At 37.7% G+C, this 15544-nt stretch overlaps 1 protein-coding gene across 3 annotated transcripts in view; it reads right to left on the minus strand.

Moving 5' to 3' along the window:
• The window catches only part of SLC5A12 (solute carrier family 5 member 12), a 59878-nt gene continuing 44334 nt past the window's right edge, over positions 1 to 15544 (minus strand). For all 3 annotated transcript variants that reach the window (XM_074401254.1, XM_074401253.1, XM_003919930.4), the window contains 5 exons: positions 12328 to 12414; positions 9695 to 9861; positions 7436 to 7539; positions 2345 to 2472; positions 1 to 203 (listed from right to left, as the gene is read on the minus strand). In XM_074401254.1, coding sequence (XP_074257355.1) covers positions 54 to 203; positions 2345 to 2472; positions 7436 to 7539; positions 9695 to 9861; positions 12328 to 12414 — 636 coding nt within the window. In that variant the 3' untranslated portion in view covers positions 1 to 53. The remainder of the gene's footprint in view (positions 204 to 2344; positions 2473 to 7435; positions 7540 to 9694; positions 9862 to 12327; positions 12415 to 15544) is intronic.

The following is a 15544-nucleotide window of genomic DNA, read 5'->3' on the forward strand; positions in this document are numbered from 1 at the left end:
TGTGTGTGTGTGTGCATGTATGAGTGGGTGTGTGCATTCATACAGGTATTGCCTTAGAAATGGGTAATCTCGAAAGCCATATTGTTGTAGCTTTTATCCTTGAGATCATAGCCTGGAACATGTACCAGGCTTTCTCCCCTCAGTCCATTCTTTAAGACAGATTCAGCCTCTTGTTTCCAGTTACTGCCATTCTCAAGATTTTCCTGAGGAAAACAGAAAGACACATATTAGCAAGATAGCCTTGATGCACTCCAAATTAACCTGAGAGAATCTTGCTTAGGCCTTAACATCAAAAAATTGTATGTAAGTACAAAAGAAACATAAACCACTTTGTCCTAAGACATTCTCTAACTGATAATTTTGACAATCCATGTAAGGTACTATTTCTAATGATAATAACAGCAAAAAGAACAATTTATTGAGGATTTATAGTATGTCTTGTGTTGCATGAAGAAATTTATACATCTCTCATTTAACACAGCCATCCTGTGAGGTGGTAGTATTACCTTATAAGGATAGACATAACTGTGTCTCAGATAGGGATGGCCCCCTTTCTGTCTGGGAATAGGAGGCCCTCTTAATAATAACAGGGACCCCTATACGTAATTCCCCTGGATGCCAATCAACATTATTTTTTTGGCAAAGGAGCCCAGTACTGACACGAGGAATGTCCCCTTCCATTCAACTTAGCCTTGAGAACAGAAGCTGCCTGCATTAATTTATTATTTATTCCAGGAAATTCTGTCTTCCTGAGCCTGCAAACCAATGAGTAACTTGATCTATTGCTTCTACAATTTCCTCAAAATTCATTTATACAAAGAGTCTGCTTAACCAGCTACCTTCTCAGTAAAATAAATTGCCCATCTGGGTAAAGAGCTCTTTTCTCAAAAGTATAGATTGTTCAATGAAGCAAACTCCTTGCTTGTCAAGCCACTGTTTAATTATCAAAACTGACTTTAGGACCCTCACCTGACTATGTTTTCCAATTTTAAATTCTCACATCATAGTTTTTCCCAGTTCCAATAAGAACCCTGAATTGAAAGATCTACCTTCAGTCACTTAGGCTCAGAATCCTTTAAGTGTCTGCACCTTATTTTCGTATTCTGAGCCTCTCTGTCAACATGGTGCCCTACCCTCCTGCCATAAGTAGTAAACTCGGCTTTAGGGGATATACATGCTATTCTGCGGTTTTCTAGAGAGGAGAAACACTGGACACTTCAGAAATATTTGCCATGATGTGGGTTAGGAGTCCATCTCCTAAAGTCCTAAAAGAATAAAATATCTGGGACTAAAAGTGAGTAAAAATTTAAACTAAAAAGAAAAACACAACAACAATAACAGCAAACCACTCCTGCCCTTAATCAAGCTGGGAAGACAGACACTGATAAGGCCAGCTGCTCCCAGGGTCTGGCAGTCACCAAATGCCAAAACAACCCCTTGAGTGACCACCGCACTCTTACCAATGCTGCCCCAGATAGCTTTGCAGTGATTTTCTACTTCCCATAGACCCCTTTTAGAATCCCTCAGTGGGAACCCAAACCTTATAAAAGACATATTCTTCCTCCCCCTTGTTGAGGGTGGCATTCCCCACTTCCTCTGGAGTACCCTATAAGTCCAGTTTTGTCTAACTACAGGCTCTTTCTGGTGGTCTTTGGCTGATGAAGCCTTAATAGTACTTGGACAGTGTCTCTAGTTCTGCCTGACCTAAACACACTTCTTTTTCCTGGAATAAGGAGAGCTGGGGAGTTAGAGAGTTAGGTGCATCTTGCTTAGGTACATCTTTGCTTGTACATTCCCACCATGACCTTGCTTTACCTTTATATCCCATGGAACTAGAAATGCTTGTGTCCATGTTGCTCTGTGTAATTCCCCCCACCACCTGCCCAGTTTACAGATTTTAAAAAAGCTGAAATTGAGGATTTAAATGATTGACCCAAGGAATGTAGGACATGGAACCAGGATTAATCCCAGGACTGTCTTAAGTCCATGCTATGAACTGTTACAGGAGAATGTGCCTTCAATTTGTTCTTTTTGTATTCACTTTGATATTTTCCTAGAATTTACCTTTCCTAGAATTTACCTTCACAGGGGTTAAAAGAAACTTTGAAAACTGACTACTTGCAATGCCAGTAATTCAGCTCCAAGACATTTTTACCTATCAACCTATTTATGTACTTAAAAGCTGATTAGCTGAGGTAATTCTGAAGTTGAAAACCAAATTCTTTCAAGTTCTAACATTCACCGCCTTCCCCTTCCAGTGCATCTTTGCAGCTGGTTCAAATGGACAAAACCAGGAATCCCTCTGAGTACATATACATTTTCAGAAGCTCAAACTTCAGCTCACCTGCTCTATCACACTATCATGCTGAACTCCACACCAGCATAGTCTTTTGTACTTCTTAGACCAAAAGCAAAATAAATTACCAACTGGTCTAATTAACAGTGGTTGAATATCCTCACCTCTTTGGTAACCTATTAACAAAAGAACAAATAGATTAGATGGTTGCAGGCCACCAGTCTTTCTTTACAGATCGAAACATTATCAACTTGAAAAGTAGATTACTTTTTAAAATAAGGGTGAAAACAGGACTCAGTGGTTAAGTTACAGAAATTGGTTAGCTGCTGAAAGGGGCAGGAGTTTGTTTTTAAACATCAACAAATTGTCAGGTCAGATAGGCTCATGACTGTAGCGTTAAACAGAGACAACCTACTTATTTTTAAATATCTGTCATGGAAAACTCTAGTAGTACCCTTCTTCGGCCAGCAGAGTGGTTATCAGTAATTACGCAATTTCTTCCTTTAAAAAAAGCTCTTGACTTTTGGCCAAACCAGACATATTAATATTTAAGATCATCTAAGTCCATATTTATAAAATTAGAAAGAGTATTTTTATTGTTCCTTCTTTTGTTTCACCCTAACCTCCTGAATAAGCAATACTCTCATGTTCCTCCCAGCTACTTTAAACATTCCTCACACCTCCTCATGCCTCACATCTCCGTTTCTTTTCCTTGAAGCATACTTGTTCAACGTCCTATTTCTTCAAATCCTGCTGTGGAACAAGAATCTAATTGATATTCAAACCAACATGTAAAGGCCAATGATTTTGCTTCTCCCAGAACTTAAGCAAATTTGTAAGTCATTAAGACTATTTACTAATACCCAATCTTATTCAATTAAAGTTATTAGTCCCATAGTTAGTGTAGTGTAAAAATCCCTAGAGGGGGAGTGGATTCGTGGTTATACCATTGATAAAATTCCTTTTAAGTGCCAGATACTATGCCAATCCACAAACTTTTTCTCAAATTGTTTTCTTGAGACACACACACACACACAAAAGGGGATGTTTGGTTGGTTAGTTGGTTGAGACAAAGTCTCACTCTGTTGCCCAGGCTGGAATGCAGTGGCATGATCTTGGCTCACTGCAACTTCCACCTTCCGGGTTCAAGTGATTCTGCTGCCTCGGCCTCTGGAGTAGCTGGAACTACAGGCATGTGCTACCACAGCTGGCTAATTGTTCGTATTTTCAGTAGAGATGGGTTTTACCGTGTTGGCCAGGTTGGCCTAGAACTCCTGACCTCTGGTGATCTGCCTGCCTCAACCTCCCAAGGTGCTGGGATTACAGGCATGAGCCATTGTGCCTGGTCAAAACTACAGATTTTTTAAATTCTGAATTTGAGTTTTAAATAATGTATTCCCTAGGATTACGTCACCCCATCAAAAGACATTTGACCACATAGAATTTTACTAGTGTCAATAATAATATTTATCAATTACTGAGTGTATTATACATACTGAGCACATTTTACACAAATTATCACTAATCCCTATAAATAGGTAGGCATTGTTATTCTCATTTCATGGATGAGAAAACGATAAACTTTTCTGCTAGCTGATAAATGATGAAGCAGATGTTTAGTTAAACATACATGATCTGAGAGTCTGTAACCCTCCATTTGCCTTAACGTGTGTATGTGTGAGTGACAGAGGAGTTGAAAAACCTCAGAGTCCTATCCAAGGGCAACTCTGAATCAGAAGAATTTAATTTGGGACAAAGCCATTTCAAAGGTTTCAAACAGAGAAGAGTTTTGTCTCTGAATGAACCAAAATTGTATCAAACACTCCAACAAATAATGTAGATCTATTGTCACTTAAGAGCAGGTCCTGAGATTTGCTAAGAAGGACAGGACTCTCATTTGGATTTAGATCTGTTTCCTTCTAGGAAAAGATAATATTGCCTTTTGGAGATAGTAGATGGTAAAATAAAGTATAGGGCTATAATTCTCACAGGTAGGAAAGTTAAAAATGAAAATGAAACTCAAATTCTCAAATCAGAATCTCTGTATTTGCCTTTAATTGTGGATTTATCATCTCTTTCATAGCAAGACCTTGGGGATTGGGCATCAGTAGCTTTTGAGAAAATTGGTTGAAACCAAGTTCATCAAGAAACTACAGCACTGTGAACATATTATGTAAGAAAAGAGAAGGTCAAAGGGGATGAGATCATTTCCTGTGGACAAGTGGGTTTTTCCTAAGGAAAAAGAAAGTTCATGCTTGCAAAGGAAATGTCACTAGGTATATAGTAACTTGTGGTGGGTTGGAGAAAAGTTCTCTTTCCTCTGGGCCGAAGCAACTCTATGCCAGGGTACTGACTCCATGAGCAGAGTGCGACCTAAAATCAATTTCCTACATGGTCCCTCTATTGGGCACAAGCCCCAAAACTCTCAGCAGAAGTCCTGAGTATAAGATATAGGTTTAAGCTGAAAGTCAGGAAAGCCAGATTAGGAATGGAAAGGACATAAAATTTCAGAAACCTAGGAAAAAAGAGACGGTCTATAAAGTTTCAACAGAAAGAATGGCATGACTGTGTATGTATGTGTATGTGTTACAAAGAAGAGAGAGAGACTGAAATAAGGTAGATTACATCCAAGAATCAGAAATTAGAATGGTATCAGATTTCACCACAGCAAACTGAAAGCTAGAATACAAGTGCACTGTATCACATCATTACATAGAGCTACACAATTCCTTACAATTTGTAAAGTAGTGCAGTAAATTTCTCTGATGACATGAATGGTCTAATTCAAACACTAAATTTCTTTTATGTTAAGAGATATATAGTAAATATTTTAGGTGTTGCTGGCCAAAGATTTTTGTTGTCACTATTCAACTCTGCCTTTGTAGAGTGAAAACAACCATAGTCAAGAGCAAATAAATGGGCAAGCTTTGTTTATAGAAAAGTCAAAATAAAATAAAATAAAATAAAATAAACAGGTAGTAGGCCAGATTTAACCTTAGTGTATGAAATCTAAAATATAAAATAATAGACTGATAACTAAAGACTTTATATCTGAGACATGCAGCTTTATGGTAAATGAGAAAAATATAGTAAGATTCAGATAACTATGAACTACTATACACTGAAAAACAGAGTAGCAATAATCTATACATACTGTCCTGCTAATGGGATCTTTTGGTCATTTGATAAATCAACGTATATTTGATTTAGGAAATAGTATTTTCATTCCACATGTCTAAAAAGGAAAAATTTAAAAAAAAATAACTTTCAGCCACCAAGCAGAATTTTATCAGTAAAAATGAAGAATTTAAAGTTTATCTTGGGCCAAGAACTCCTTTCAGAAGCTGAGGCAAAAAATGATCAATGATGTAAACTTTCTGGAGTTGCTAATCCACATAGACATAATTATATGTGTCAGCATGTATGAGTAACATACATAGCATATCTTTGAGGTGCCGTATTTTATCTGGAAGAAGCATAATTGAAGACATCACCTATTAAGACCAAATGAGACCAAGATAAAATATGACACAAGGAGAACAGGCCCACAAAAGGCCCTTGTCCTTCCTTACTGACCCTATTCTACATTTAAACACTGTAAGACTTCAAAAGATTCAGTAGGTATTACAGAAGGTTTGTTAAAGCCCCTAAGTGAGCACACCTGAGGGTATCAGATTAGTACTAAGGCCTCATTTGGAAGACTGGCATCAGGAGGCAAGAACATCAAAAATTCTCCCAAATGTTTGAAGGTATAATTAGACTTTGGTAGAGTGTACCCTCTGGTGTTGAGGGCATTTCACTAAGACCTGGCTAATTTGGAGAAAAAGAAAACATAGGGATTGATATCAGAAGAACTGTTCATCCTGAAAATGTCAAAGAGTTTTCAATCAAATTTAATATAAGTGCTGCTGCACTAACCTAAAAGCATGCTAATTATGGTACACACATGGAAAATATAGACTGGCAAACTACCAGATTTCACGTGTACATATTTCCTGCTTTAGAAGGAAATGTTCAGGTAGCTGAAACCTTGACTGTCTTCTGAGTGGTGACTGACCACTAAACTGAATGTCTAGGTATATCTCACTAAGCATCAAGAAGCCACAGATGTCAGGATACTAAGGCAAAATCTAAACAAAATTAATAAACAATCTTTCATCTGAAACCACTTACATAAAGATATTTAGAGAGTTGTTACTATGTGAAAGACTGGGTTTACAAGATTTATAGTCTATTCTTTATCATAGCCAAGATCTTCTTAAATTTCAGTGAATGGCTAGTGACATCATACCCAGAACAATAGGTCATTGGAGCTTGCATATAACATTTCTCATATACAATCATCAAAAATGTTGCCATTCAGGTTTTGTGTTGAGTAAGAACGTTGGTGATTGCTCATTGGTATATAATAGTTCTGGAAAAGTAGAATACCTTAAAATTTTTTAGCTAGAATATATACTCCAAGGAGGTGGAGGGATAAGAGTACAATGAACTTATTCCACCCCATTCCCTCCCACACTCTCACCACCACTACCAACCCCTCATGAGCTTTGACACAAAAAGGACATTAATCCATTAAAAGGGCAAGTATGGATGGTAGACACAGTTGCTAAAAATGGCTTACAGTAAAGCTGCTCACTGCAGAGAACTCCATGACTCTAGAGGAGCAGCCTCCTTTGGGACAACATAGGCAAAAACAACAGTAAGGCTTTCCTTTGCTTTTCCAGTACGTTAGCAAAGGCAGACTCCATGAGATAATAAGATGTTGATGACAAAATCTTTGTCTCTTACTGCGATAAAGGGAAAAGAACCACTTGGAATGTTTAAACTTACTTGATGTTTGTTACATTACAGAGGATTTTTCATACCCTAGCCTCTGAGGGGCACGTGTCAAGACATCTTTTTTAAAAAATAATATACGGGAAATATTTGAATATATGTTTTATATATTAATAATTAGATATACAATAATGAAGGGAATTGCTTTTGTATGTCAACTTGGAGAGAGTAGATATCTCTCTGGGAAGAAGGGTTTTTGCGGGAAACTTGAATTCAAACCAGTAAGACAGCCAGCCAGTCCAACAGTGCATGCACTAACCCATGTTTTCTTTAGTCCCAAAGTGAGGAATTATAACCAACCTGTAATGAGGCTGATGATTACTCCAGCAGCAATGCATCCTAGGCATCCCACTGCACTGTAGTAAAGGTAGGAGATCGAGTACCAGGTATCAGCTATTGCAGGTCTGTGGAGAACAGTACATGTCACCAATTCCGTGCATTCCAAAGACCCACAGTAATGTAGAGGACTGCTCAGGATTCATTTTAGGGCCTGGCATCTCAAAAGCCTAAAGCATAACTTTTTGTCATTTAAAAAATTATATGTAGAGAAGATATGTTTTGTATTCCAATCTATCCAATTCATCCTTGAATTACAAATATAACAATATATTTACTGAGTTATAGTATTACAATGAGGATTGTGTCTTTCATTCCATTTGTATTATTTACTCTTCAGACATTTATTAAGCCCAGATTTAGTGCCAGGAATTGTGACAAGCATTAGTGACATAAAGATGAGAAAGCTACAGTCTACATATAGGAGCTAACAGACAACCACAAAATGTATTGGTTTGCCTGAGTAGAAGAGGTATTAAAGATTTTAGTAGCCTTCAGAGAAAGTATCAAATTCAGACTAATGTGTGAGATGATATCTCATTTTGAGAGAATAATTACTAGTTAATCAAGCAAAGAGGGTACTCAGGGCCAGTAATTAGCATTCCAAGAAGAGAATACAGTAAATATATGCAAGAGAGAAGAATCAACATGGTTTATGGGGAACTATAGATAGGTTTAAGTTATTTGATATAAAATTTATGGAAAGAAAATAAAACTCAAAGGCAAATGGAAGCAAGATAACGGAGTGCCCATTTGGAATCTAAGTCAAAATGAATTTTATAGAACAATGAGGGACACTACTATGGTTCTTGAAAGATAAACAGATTTTAGGAGAGTAGAAATGAACACAAGGACATTCCTATAAAGAGAATAGCTTGATTAAGGAGTCAAATGTAGGAAAGAGTGGGATCGGCATAAGGTAGAAGAGAAGGAACAGAATTCAGAGTAGAAGGAAAAGAATAGTTAATAACATTAATAAACATTAAAACCACAGGAAGGTTTTAATTTTGTCAGATATTTAGCACCAGGATAAAAAGGCTATATTTTATTCCACAAGCACACGAATCATTGAAGTCATCACCATGTGGTAGTAATGAGTTCAGGAAAGTGCTTCAGAAAAAATAAATCTAGTGACTGCTTGGATAGAATGGATTGTATTAGAAAAGAAGAGAAGATAGAAAAATGGAGTAATTAAATAATACATATAAGATCATTTCACTTTTCTGGACTTTGTGAAGACAAGACTAGTCTCAAAATTGACAAAGACAATGGAGAGGAGAAGATATGCCGGGCTGAGAGATATTTTCATAAATGTAATTCACCATTTTATCTGGCCAGTTTGAGAAGGCTGGACTCAGAGGGAATGAGCCAGTACAGGGAGGTATTGGTGATAATCAGAAAGGGACTAATAAAAATGAGGTACTTCTCTGGATACACAAAAACCACAAATCCTATATTTCCAGACTGGCTCTTACATGCAATTAGAATGTGAGAATGAACATTTATTAAAGTCATGTATAGTGCTACTTGCTAAATATATGTAATCTTATCTCATTTGATTCAAAAATGAAGCATAGTAGGTGCTAATACCCTCATTCTTTCAGTCAAGGGCTCAGAAGTTACAACTTACTAACTTGTCCAAAGATACAGAGGGAATAAATGGTAAAACCAAAATCCAAACCCAGGTATTTCAGATTTCAAAGTCCACAGTCTTCTCTCTACACCATACTATTTGATGTATTTTGATATTTTTGTCACCTACCCCACTCAGAAGTAGAAAGGGAAATCTTTTGTTAAACCCTGTGTCCATATTGCATGGTTTAGAACCCATAGGTTCACAGCAGTGCTCCTAACTCAGCAAGACCGTAAGCATTATCCTCATTGCTCAAATACTTCTTCATCTCAGTTTTATTCTTTTGAGGACATTATGTTCCTCATACTCAGTCACCTGTCTTTCAACCCTCCAGTGTTTTTTGTGTTTTGTACTCATATCTCCAATGAACTCTTTCACCAAATTCGTTTTTGTATGTCTGAATACAGAGGAATGGACATCTGCAGAAAGCTGCAGCCCTGCATGGCACTCTTCAATGCTGGGCACTTCCCAGAGTGAGTCTCATAAGAGAGCAACATATGTATCATCAGACTTATCTCTGAAGAGTGCACCTCCCTCTTACTGGGTGATGCACTCTCTGGGACTTAGTGCCGTCTTAAAAATCAGCATACCTGCTGGATAGTACTGGAGGCCCTGTTGCTGTCACATTTGATTTGATGCATTGGTCTGTTGATAGAGGCAAAGGCCATGTCTTAGAGGCTGGTGCAGGGTAGATGAAAGCCCCAATGGCCACCCAAAATGACAGGGTGATTCCAGTAAGAAGACCTCCTAGTGCACCCTGGATGAAAAAGAAAAAAGTTAATGGGAAATTTGACAAAGATGTCTTTTAAAAGAATAATGAGATGAAGCGTTCTATGCCTTAGAGATCCTGGCTGTCCATCTCAAATCTTGGCTACATGTTTTGGAAACAGTCTACTCAAACTGCCTTCACCTCAACCCCCATAATGCAGGTTTATTAAGGACTATTTTGTTCTTTAATTGAAGACACTAGATAATTTCATAGTGATCATTAGATTTCTAGTAATAATTTTTTTCTCCTTAGGGTTTCTTTCTCTTACTACTTAAAAAGCTGCTGAAACCTCATTTCTCATTGGAATACTTTCAGAGGTTAAGGAAAACTTCAGATATTGGAGATGATGCAGTCATTTTGGTTATTGACAGCTTTTATACAGAAATTATTACTCCTATCTTTCTTCCCAAGAACTCTGATTGAGTACCCTGACGCCCTAGTTTGGATATTTTTTTTTGTTTGAGTCTGAATACTAGCAAGTGCATTTAATAGTCTTGTCATTTAAGGTTTATATTTCTTAATAAATGGTGAAAAGTCAAAGAGCAGTTTCTCTTGTAGAGGAGGCAGAGCAATCTAGCAGAGATTAGGACCACTAGAAAATATCATCTGATGCTCTGGTCACTGCTAGGTAGCTGAGCCTTCTCAATCAGAGAAAACACACCTGTTGGCTTCTCTAGTTGTTCAGAAAAAACAAAAGAGACCTCGGTAAGAGTTCCAGAATGCTTTCTCCATTATTGTTTGAAGAAACTAAATCAATGTGTGTGATTTGAATACTTGTGCTTTGGTCTAAACTAGTGGTCTGCACATTTCTAATATAAAAGCCAGACAATACATATTTTAGGTTTTCTGAGTCATGTGGTATCTGTCACAACTATTGGGTCTTATCTTATAGCATGTAAGCAACCATAGACAATGTCCAAACAGAAGAGCCTGGCTGTGTTTTAGTAAAACTTTATTTATGGGCACTGAAATTAGTATTTGATATAATATTCATGTGCCAGAAATATTATTCTTTTGACATTTTTTCCAACCATTTAAAAATGTCAAAACTACTTTTAGCTTGAAAGCCATACCAAACACAAGCGGGCAGCTAGATTTGGCTTGATGCATATCTTTTGCTTGCCCCTGGCCTACCAGTAAAGGGCAAATGGATTTCAACTGGAGGGCTAACCCTGGTTGACCTGTAATAGCTAGCTGGAGAGCCATGTTAAGACAGATTCTGAGGTTGTAGCCACATTCTGTGGCAAGGAGAGCCATGCTTGCTTAGTAGGATCAGCCATGACCATTGATGAGGGGAGAGGTAACAAAAATTTATAATATTTACTATACTTTAGTACATATCTAGGCAGAGGATATGTCTTAGAGGCTGATGGAGGGTAAACGAAGTCCCCAGTGATTGCCCAAAAATGACAAGGTGATTTCAATAAGAGAAGTCAATGTGATTTTCCTGATCAAATAGAAAAAACTATTAACATAGATAATAAATTAATGTTTACAGTGCGCCAAGATCTTATATAGCTAGCTCCTACTTTTTGTGGCTAGGATATTGTCTTTTCTCACATTATTTCCCCAAAGAAACAATATTCTTGTCAACCCCAATATCAGACAAGTGATTAAGACTGCTTGCAAAGTGCTGCAAATACCAGAATGTTTGCTGTCAGTCAATCTCTTCATCTGGCCCCACAAGATTTATCTAGAAGAGAGGTCAATAGGCGTCAGGTAGCCACAGAGACCTAATCAGGTATACTATATGACAGAGACTTTATGGAATACCCTATAGCATATACATAAATAAGTGTAAAGTTAAGCTTTCTGGAATCTAAAAACTTTCTTGAAATACATGTATGTAAGTGTGCATGCACATGGCAGTAAGTGAAAAATGGCAATTTTGCTAGATTGAGAAAATTCTGCTATTTGAAATATTTTAAAAAGTATGGTTATACTGTTTCTCCAAATAAGTCGTTTGCCAGAGCAGCAAAATGAAGATCCAGCCATCAGAACCCAAGTTTGTCCCTCCTCCCTTACATAAATTAATTGATTTAATAAAGTTAGTTATAAATCTAGGTAGCTATACACAGAAAACAATGAATTTCACATTTATAAATATGAATTTTCAAAATTGCATTTCAACAAAACTATTCTTGAATTCCATATCTATTTTACAGTTAATGTTGTGGCACCTTAATTTGGAGAAGACTTAATTTAACCTTAAAGAGTAAGCTTTGATGTCAGGATATATCCTAGTTCATGACTATCTCTTTCCTTTTTTCATTTCTATTCCCAGAAAGACGTCACTGAAGTCAGAGATAGGTAGGCTAAAAGCTCTGTTTAATTCTACTGTGGATTCCTTCCCTGGAAAGGACAAATAGTTTTCCAAACAGGGGTGAGACAAGAAAGAAAATGGCTGGGCCCAGTTTTGGCTGGGAATTGTGAAGAAGGCTGTGGGATCCTTACCTTCCAGTTCACAAAAGGGAACAAGATTCCCAGGGAGAATAAACCCAGCATTGGTCCCCCGCACATGCCATGAATGCTGAGGGCAGCCTGTGGAACAAAAGCAGACCAGATGAACCCCTCAATCAAGTATATCTGTCACTTCCTGACATCATCCTTCTCTTAGACCTGGAATGCAATTGGGCCCTAGTTCTGACTGCCATTTATTCATTATGTGCTTTCTGTAAGTCATTTCTCAATTCTGGGCTCAATGATAAACACGGTATTTACGTGTGTGTGTGTCTGTATGTGTGTGTGTCTGTATGCAAACATTTCTACTATGTTTGCATAGTAGAAAAGCAGGCAACCTGAATTTAGTTTCAAGTTCAAGCCGAAAATCATTGAACCTCAGAGTCTTCTTTCTCTATAAAAAAAGTAAGGTCATAGAACCAAGGGGACGTCAAATCACCCCCAGCTGTAATGCAAGCTCTTTTATCCAGAAAGATGGATTGTAATGCACGATTGGTTTCCTCGCATATATTCTTAACAAAATGGAGGCAGATGAGAGTAAAGCCTTCCTTCTTCCCCAAGCATTGATACTTAAGTTAATATTCTTGGCTTTTTCTCTGCTGACTGTTAGCATTAATTCACAGTTTCTAGGGTTGCTGAATTTGGAAGCTAATTTACTAGTGATTACATAGGAGAGTCAGTAAGTTAGTAAAGGTAATTTTATCTTCCCCTGTGGGAAAAATATTTGACAATCTCTTACAGTCACTAGCCATCATGCCTCAGAACAAAAATACCTTCATATGATTTTAAAAAAAGTGAGGGGGGTGGGGAAGGGAATTCAAGAGTTCCTGGATTTAAAACTATGTATACTTCTGTAGTGTACAAAAGCAAACTAACTTTAATTTTTACCTTTCTTTTTGCTAATATTAATCATGTTTAATCAGAGGAAGACTTGTAGCACATCTAATTCAGCCTTCTCATCAATGCTGAAATCCCTTCTAAGCTACTCATGCAAATACAGGACGATAGCTTTGTGCATTGGGGTTAGGGTGGCCTTTGAGGCTTGGGCAAGATCTTTTACCTTGCTATGCCTTAGCTTCCTCACATATCACATGGGTACACTAATACTTGCTTCCCATTTGGGGCCAATGTGGAATCCAAGAAAAACACAGAATATTGTCTGAGGACTAGGGAGCACATAAAGGCCCCAAAATGTTGACTACTACTATAATTATCTTTTTATTACTTCTCTTACCTGCTCTATTAGGGAGCTCTGATCCCTGAGGCATGCCATTTGATTGCTAGACTGTTATGGTATCTAGAAAGTTTTTTCTCAAGTTGAGATTAAAATGTGCCTAGAAGTCATTGACAGCTCTTAGCAGAATTGGCTGATAATCATTAGGAAAGCAGCATATTGGATAGAACAACCTTTCTCAAAGGAAGCTTGGCAAATCATTAACTGATCTTCCCTGCTGCTATTTGACCCCAGCCCCTCCAGCCCCTCCACTCTCCACCCCATTGTGGTTCTGTGGTCACATGTTTCAAGTGAAACAGGTTTCCTTACTACAGGATTTTTTGTAGCCTTCAATATGCCCCTGTATCATGTGGATTTTGGAGAGTGGAATACAGGGTGCCCTGTACTCCAAAACCTTCTGACTGTGGAAATTTTCTTTCTTGGAGCATGTCACAGGATGAGGCTTTCCAGAACATACTTTCTAAAGTCTTAAACTAAAGCATTGAAAAGGTCTTTGTTTAAGGGACTTAAGCTGCCTCACCCTCACTCCCAGCACCATCCATAAACACATACGATAGGTACTGGGTGGTTTTCAGAAACACGAAGTGAAATTAAACCTGGCTCTGTACCTCATCCCTTTACTTGGGTTCCTGTCTTCTTCCAATATGTAAATCTGACTATGAATGTTGTGCCATTAAATTCAATTTAGTAAGGCTGTTTGGAAAATTAAATAAGGGAATTATATATAGTTGTCTTTTTTTGCTCATCAAAGTTAGATGTATTCAGAGAAATGAGTGGACCACCTTAGAGACAAATACCTCTCCAAGGAAACGAGGGGTCACGGTGTTTGTTTCTTGCCTATCAGCATCTCTTAAACTACATGGCATACATTTTAACCAATCAAGAAGGTGGGTCCAGCCTACTCATCTAAGGCAGGTGGATGAATGCATCACTCACAACTTTCTCCTCACTACAAGAATCATTTTCCACCAGTCTTTGGAGGAGTCTTTGCCTATCTGGATCCCCTCATACTTCAATTGCAGAGAAGCTTACAATACAAATATCTCTGGAAGAAAACAATTTAGTGACTGAAATCACGACCAGTTGGACATAATGATACTTTCTTAAGAGTAAATACTGATTGTGGGGCACAAGTCATCAGAGGTGACTTGAAAATATAGGTTCCATGAATAGAAAAATAAACCTAAAACAAGTGCCTGAGATCACTAGACAAACATCACCACCTTGCCACTTCTACTGTATAGATGGGTATATATCAGAGTGCTTCAAACATTATGAAGGGTTTACAAAGCAACTCTGAAAAAACAGTATGTTAATAGTTTATTAAAAAGGTCACCATGTTTCCAGTGCCACAAGTTCTTTTATGTAGACAAGTGAATTATTCTATCACTTAACTATCCCAGATTTGTTCCCTAAATCCTAAAATGGAAATAATGAAAGTTATCTAAGTAGTCATTGGAAGGATCAAGTAAGTTACACTGCTCTGGGAAATAGAAGACATTCTATAAACATTAATGATCACTATTCACTCACTGTAACTCATATCTTCACTTGAAAAACATTTTTGAAAATATATGCCATAATGAGAAACTCTTAAATGATGTTCAGATTACACAAGGCTGGATGTGGTGCCTCACATCTGTAATCCCAGCACACTGAGAGGCTGAAGCCAGTGGATCAGTTGAAGTCAGGAGTTCAGGACCAGTCTGGCAAAGATGGCAAAACTCCATCTCTACTAAAAATACAAAATCAGCTGGCACCTGTAATCCCAGCTACTGGAGAGGCTGAGGTAGGAGAATCATTTGAACCTGGGAGGCAGAGGTTGCAGTGAGCCAAGATTGCACTATAGAGCAAGACTGTGTCTCAAAAAAAAAAAAAATGCAAAAACAAAACCCCACAAAGACACAAGGGGACTGAGAGAATCGGGGTAGAATCTGAAGATGTGCTTATCTGGTGCTGCTTTGTGAGCTGAGCAAC

This window comes from Saimiri boliviensis, chromosome 6 (assembly GCF_048565385.1).
Source record: "Saimiri boliviensis isolate mSaiBol1 chromosome 6, mSaiBol1.pri, whole genome shotgun sequence".
NCBI classification, from domain to species: Eukaryota; Metazoa; Chordata; class Mammalia; order Primates; family Cebidae; genus Saimiri; species Saimiri boliviensis.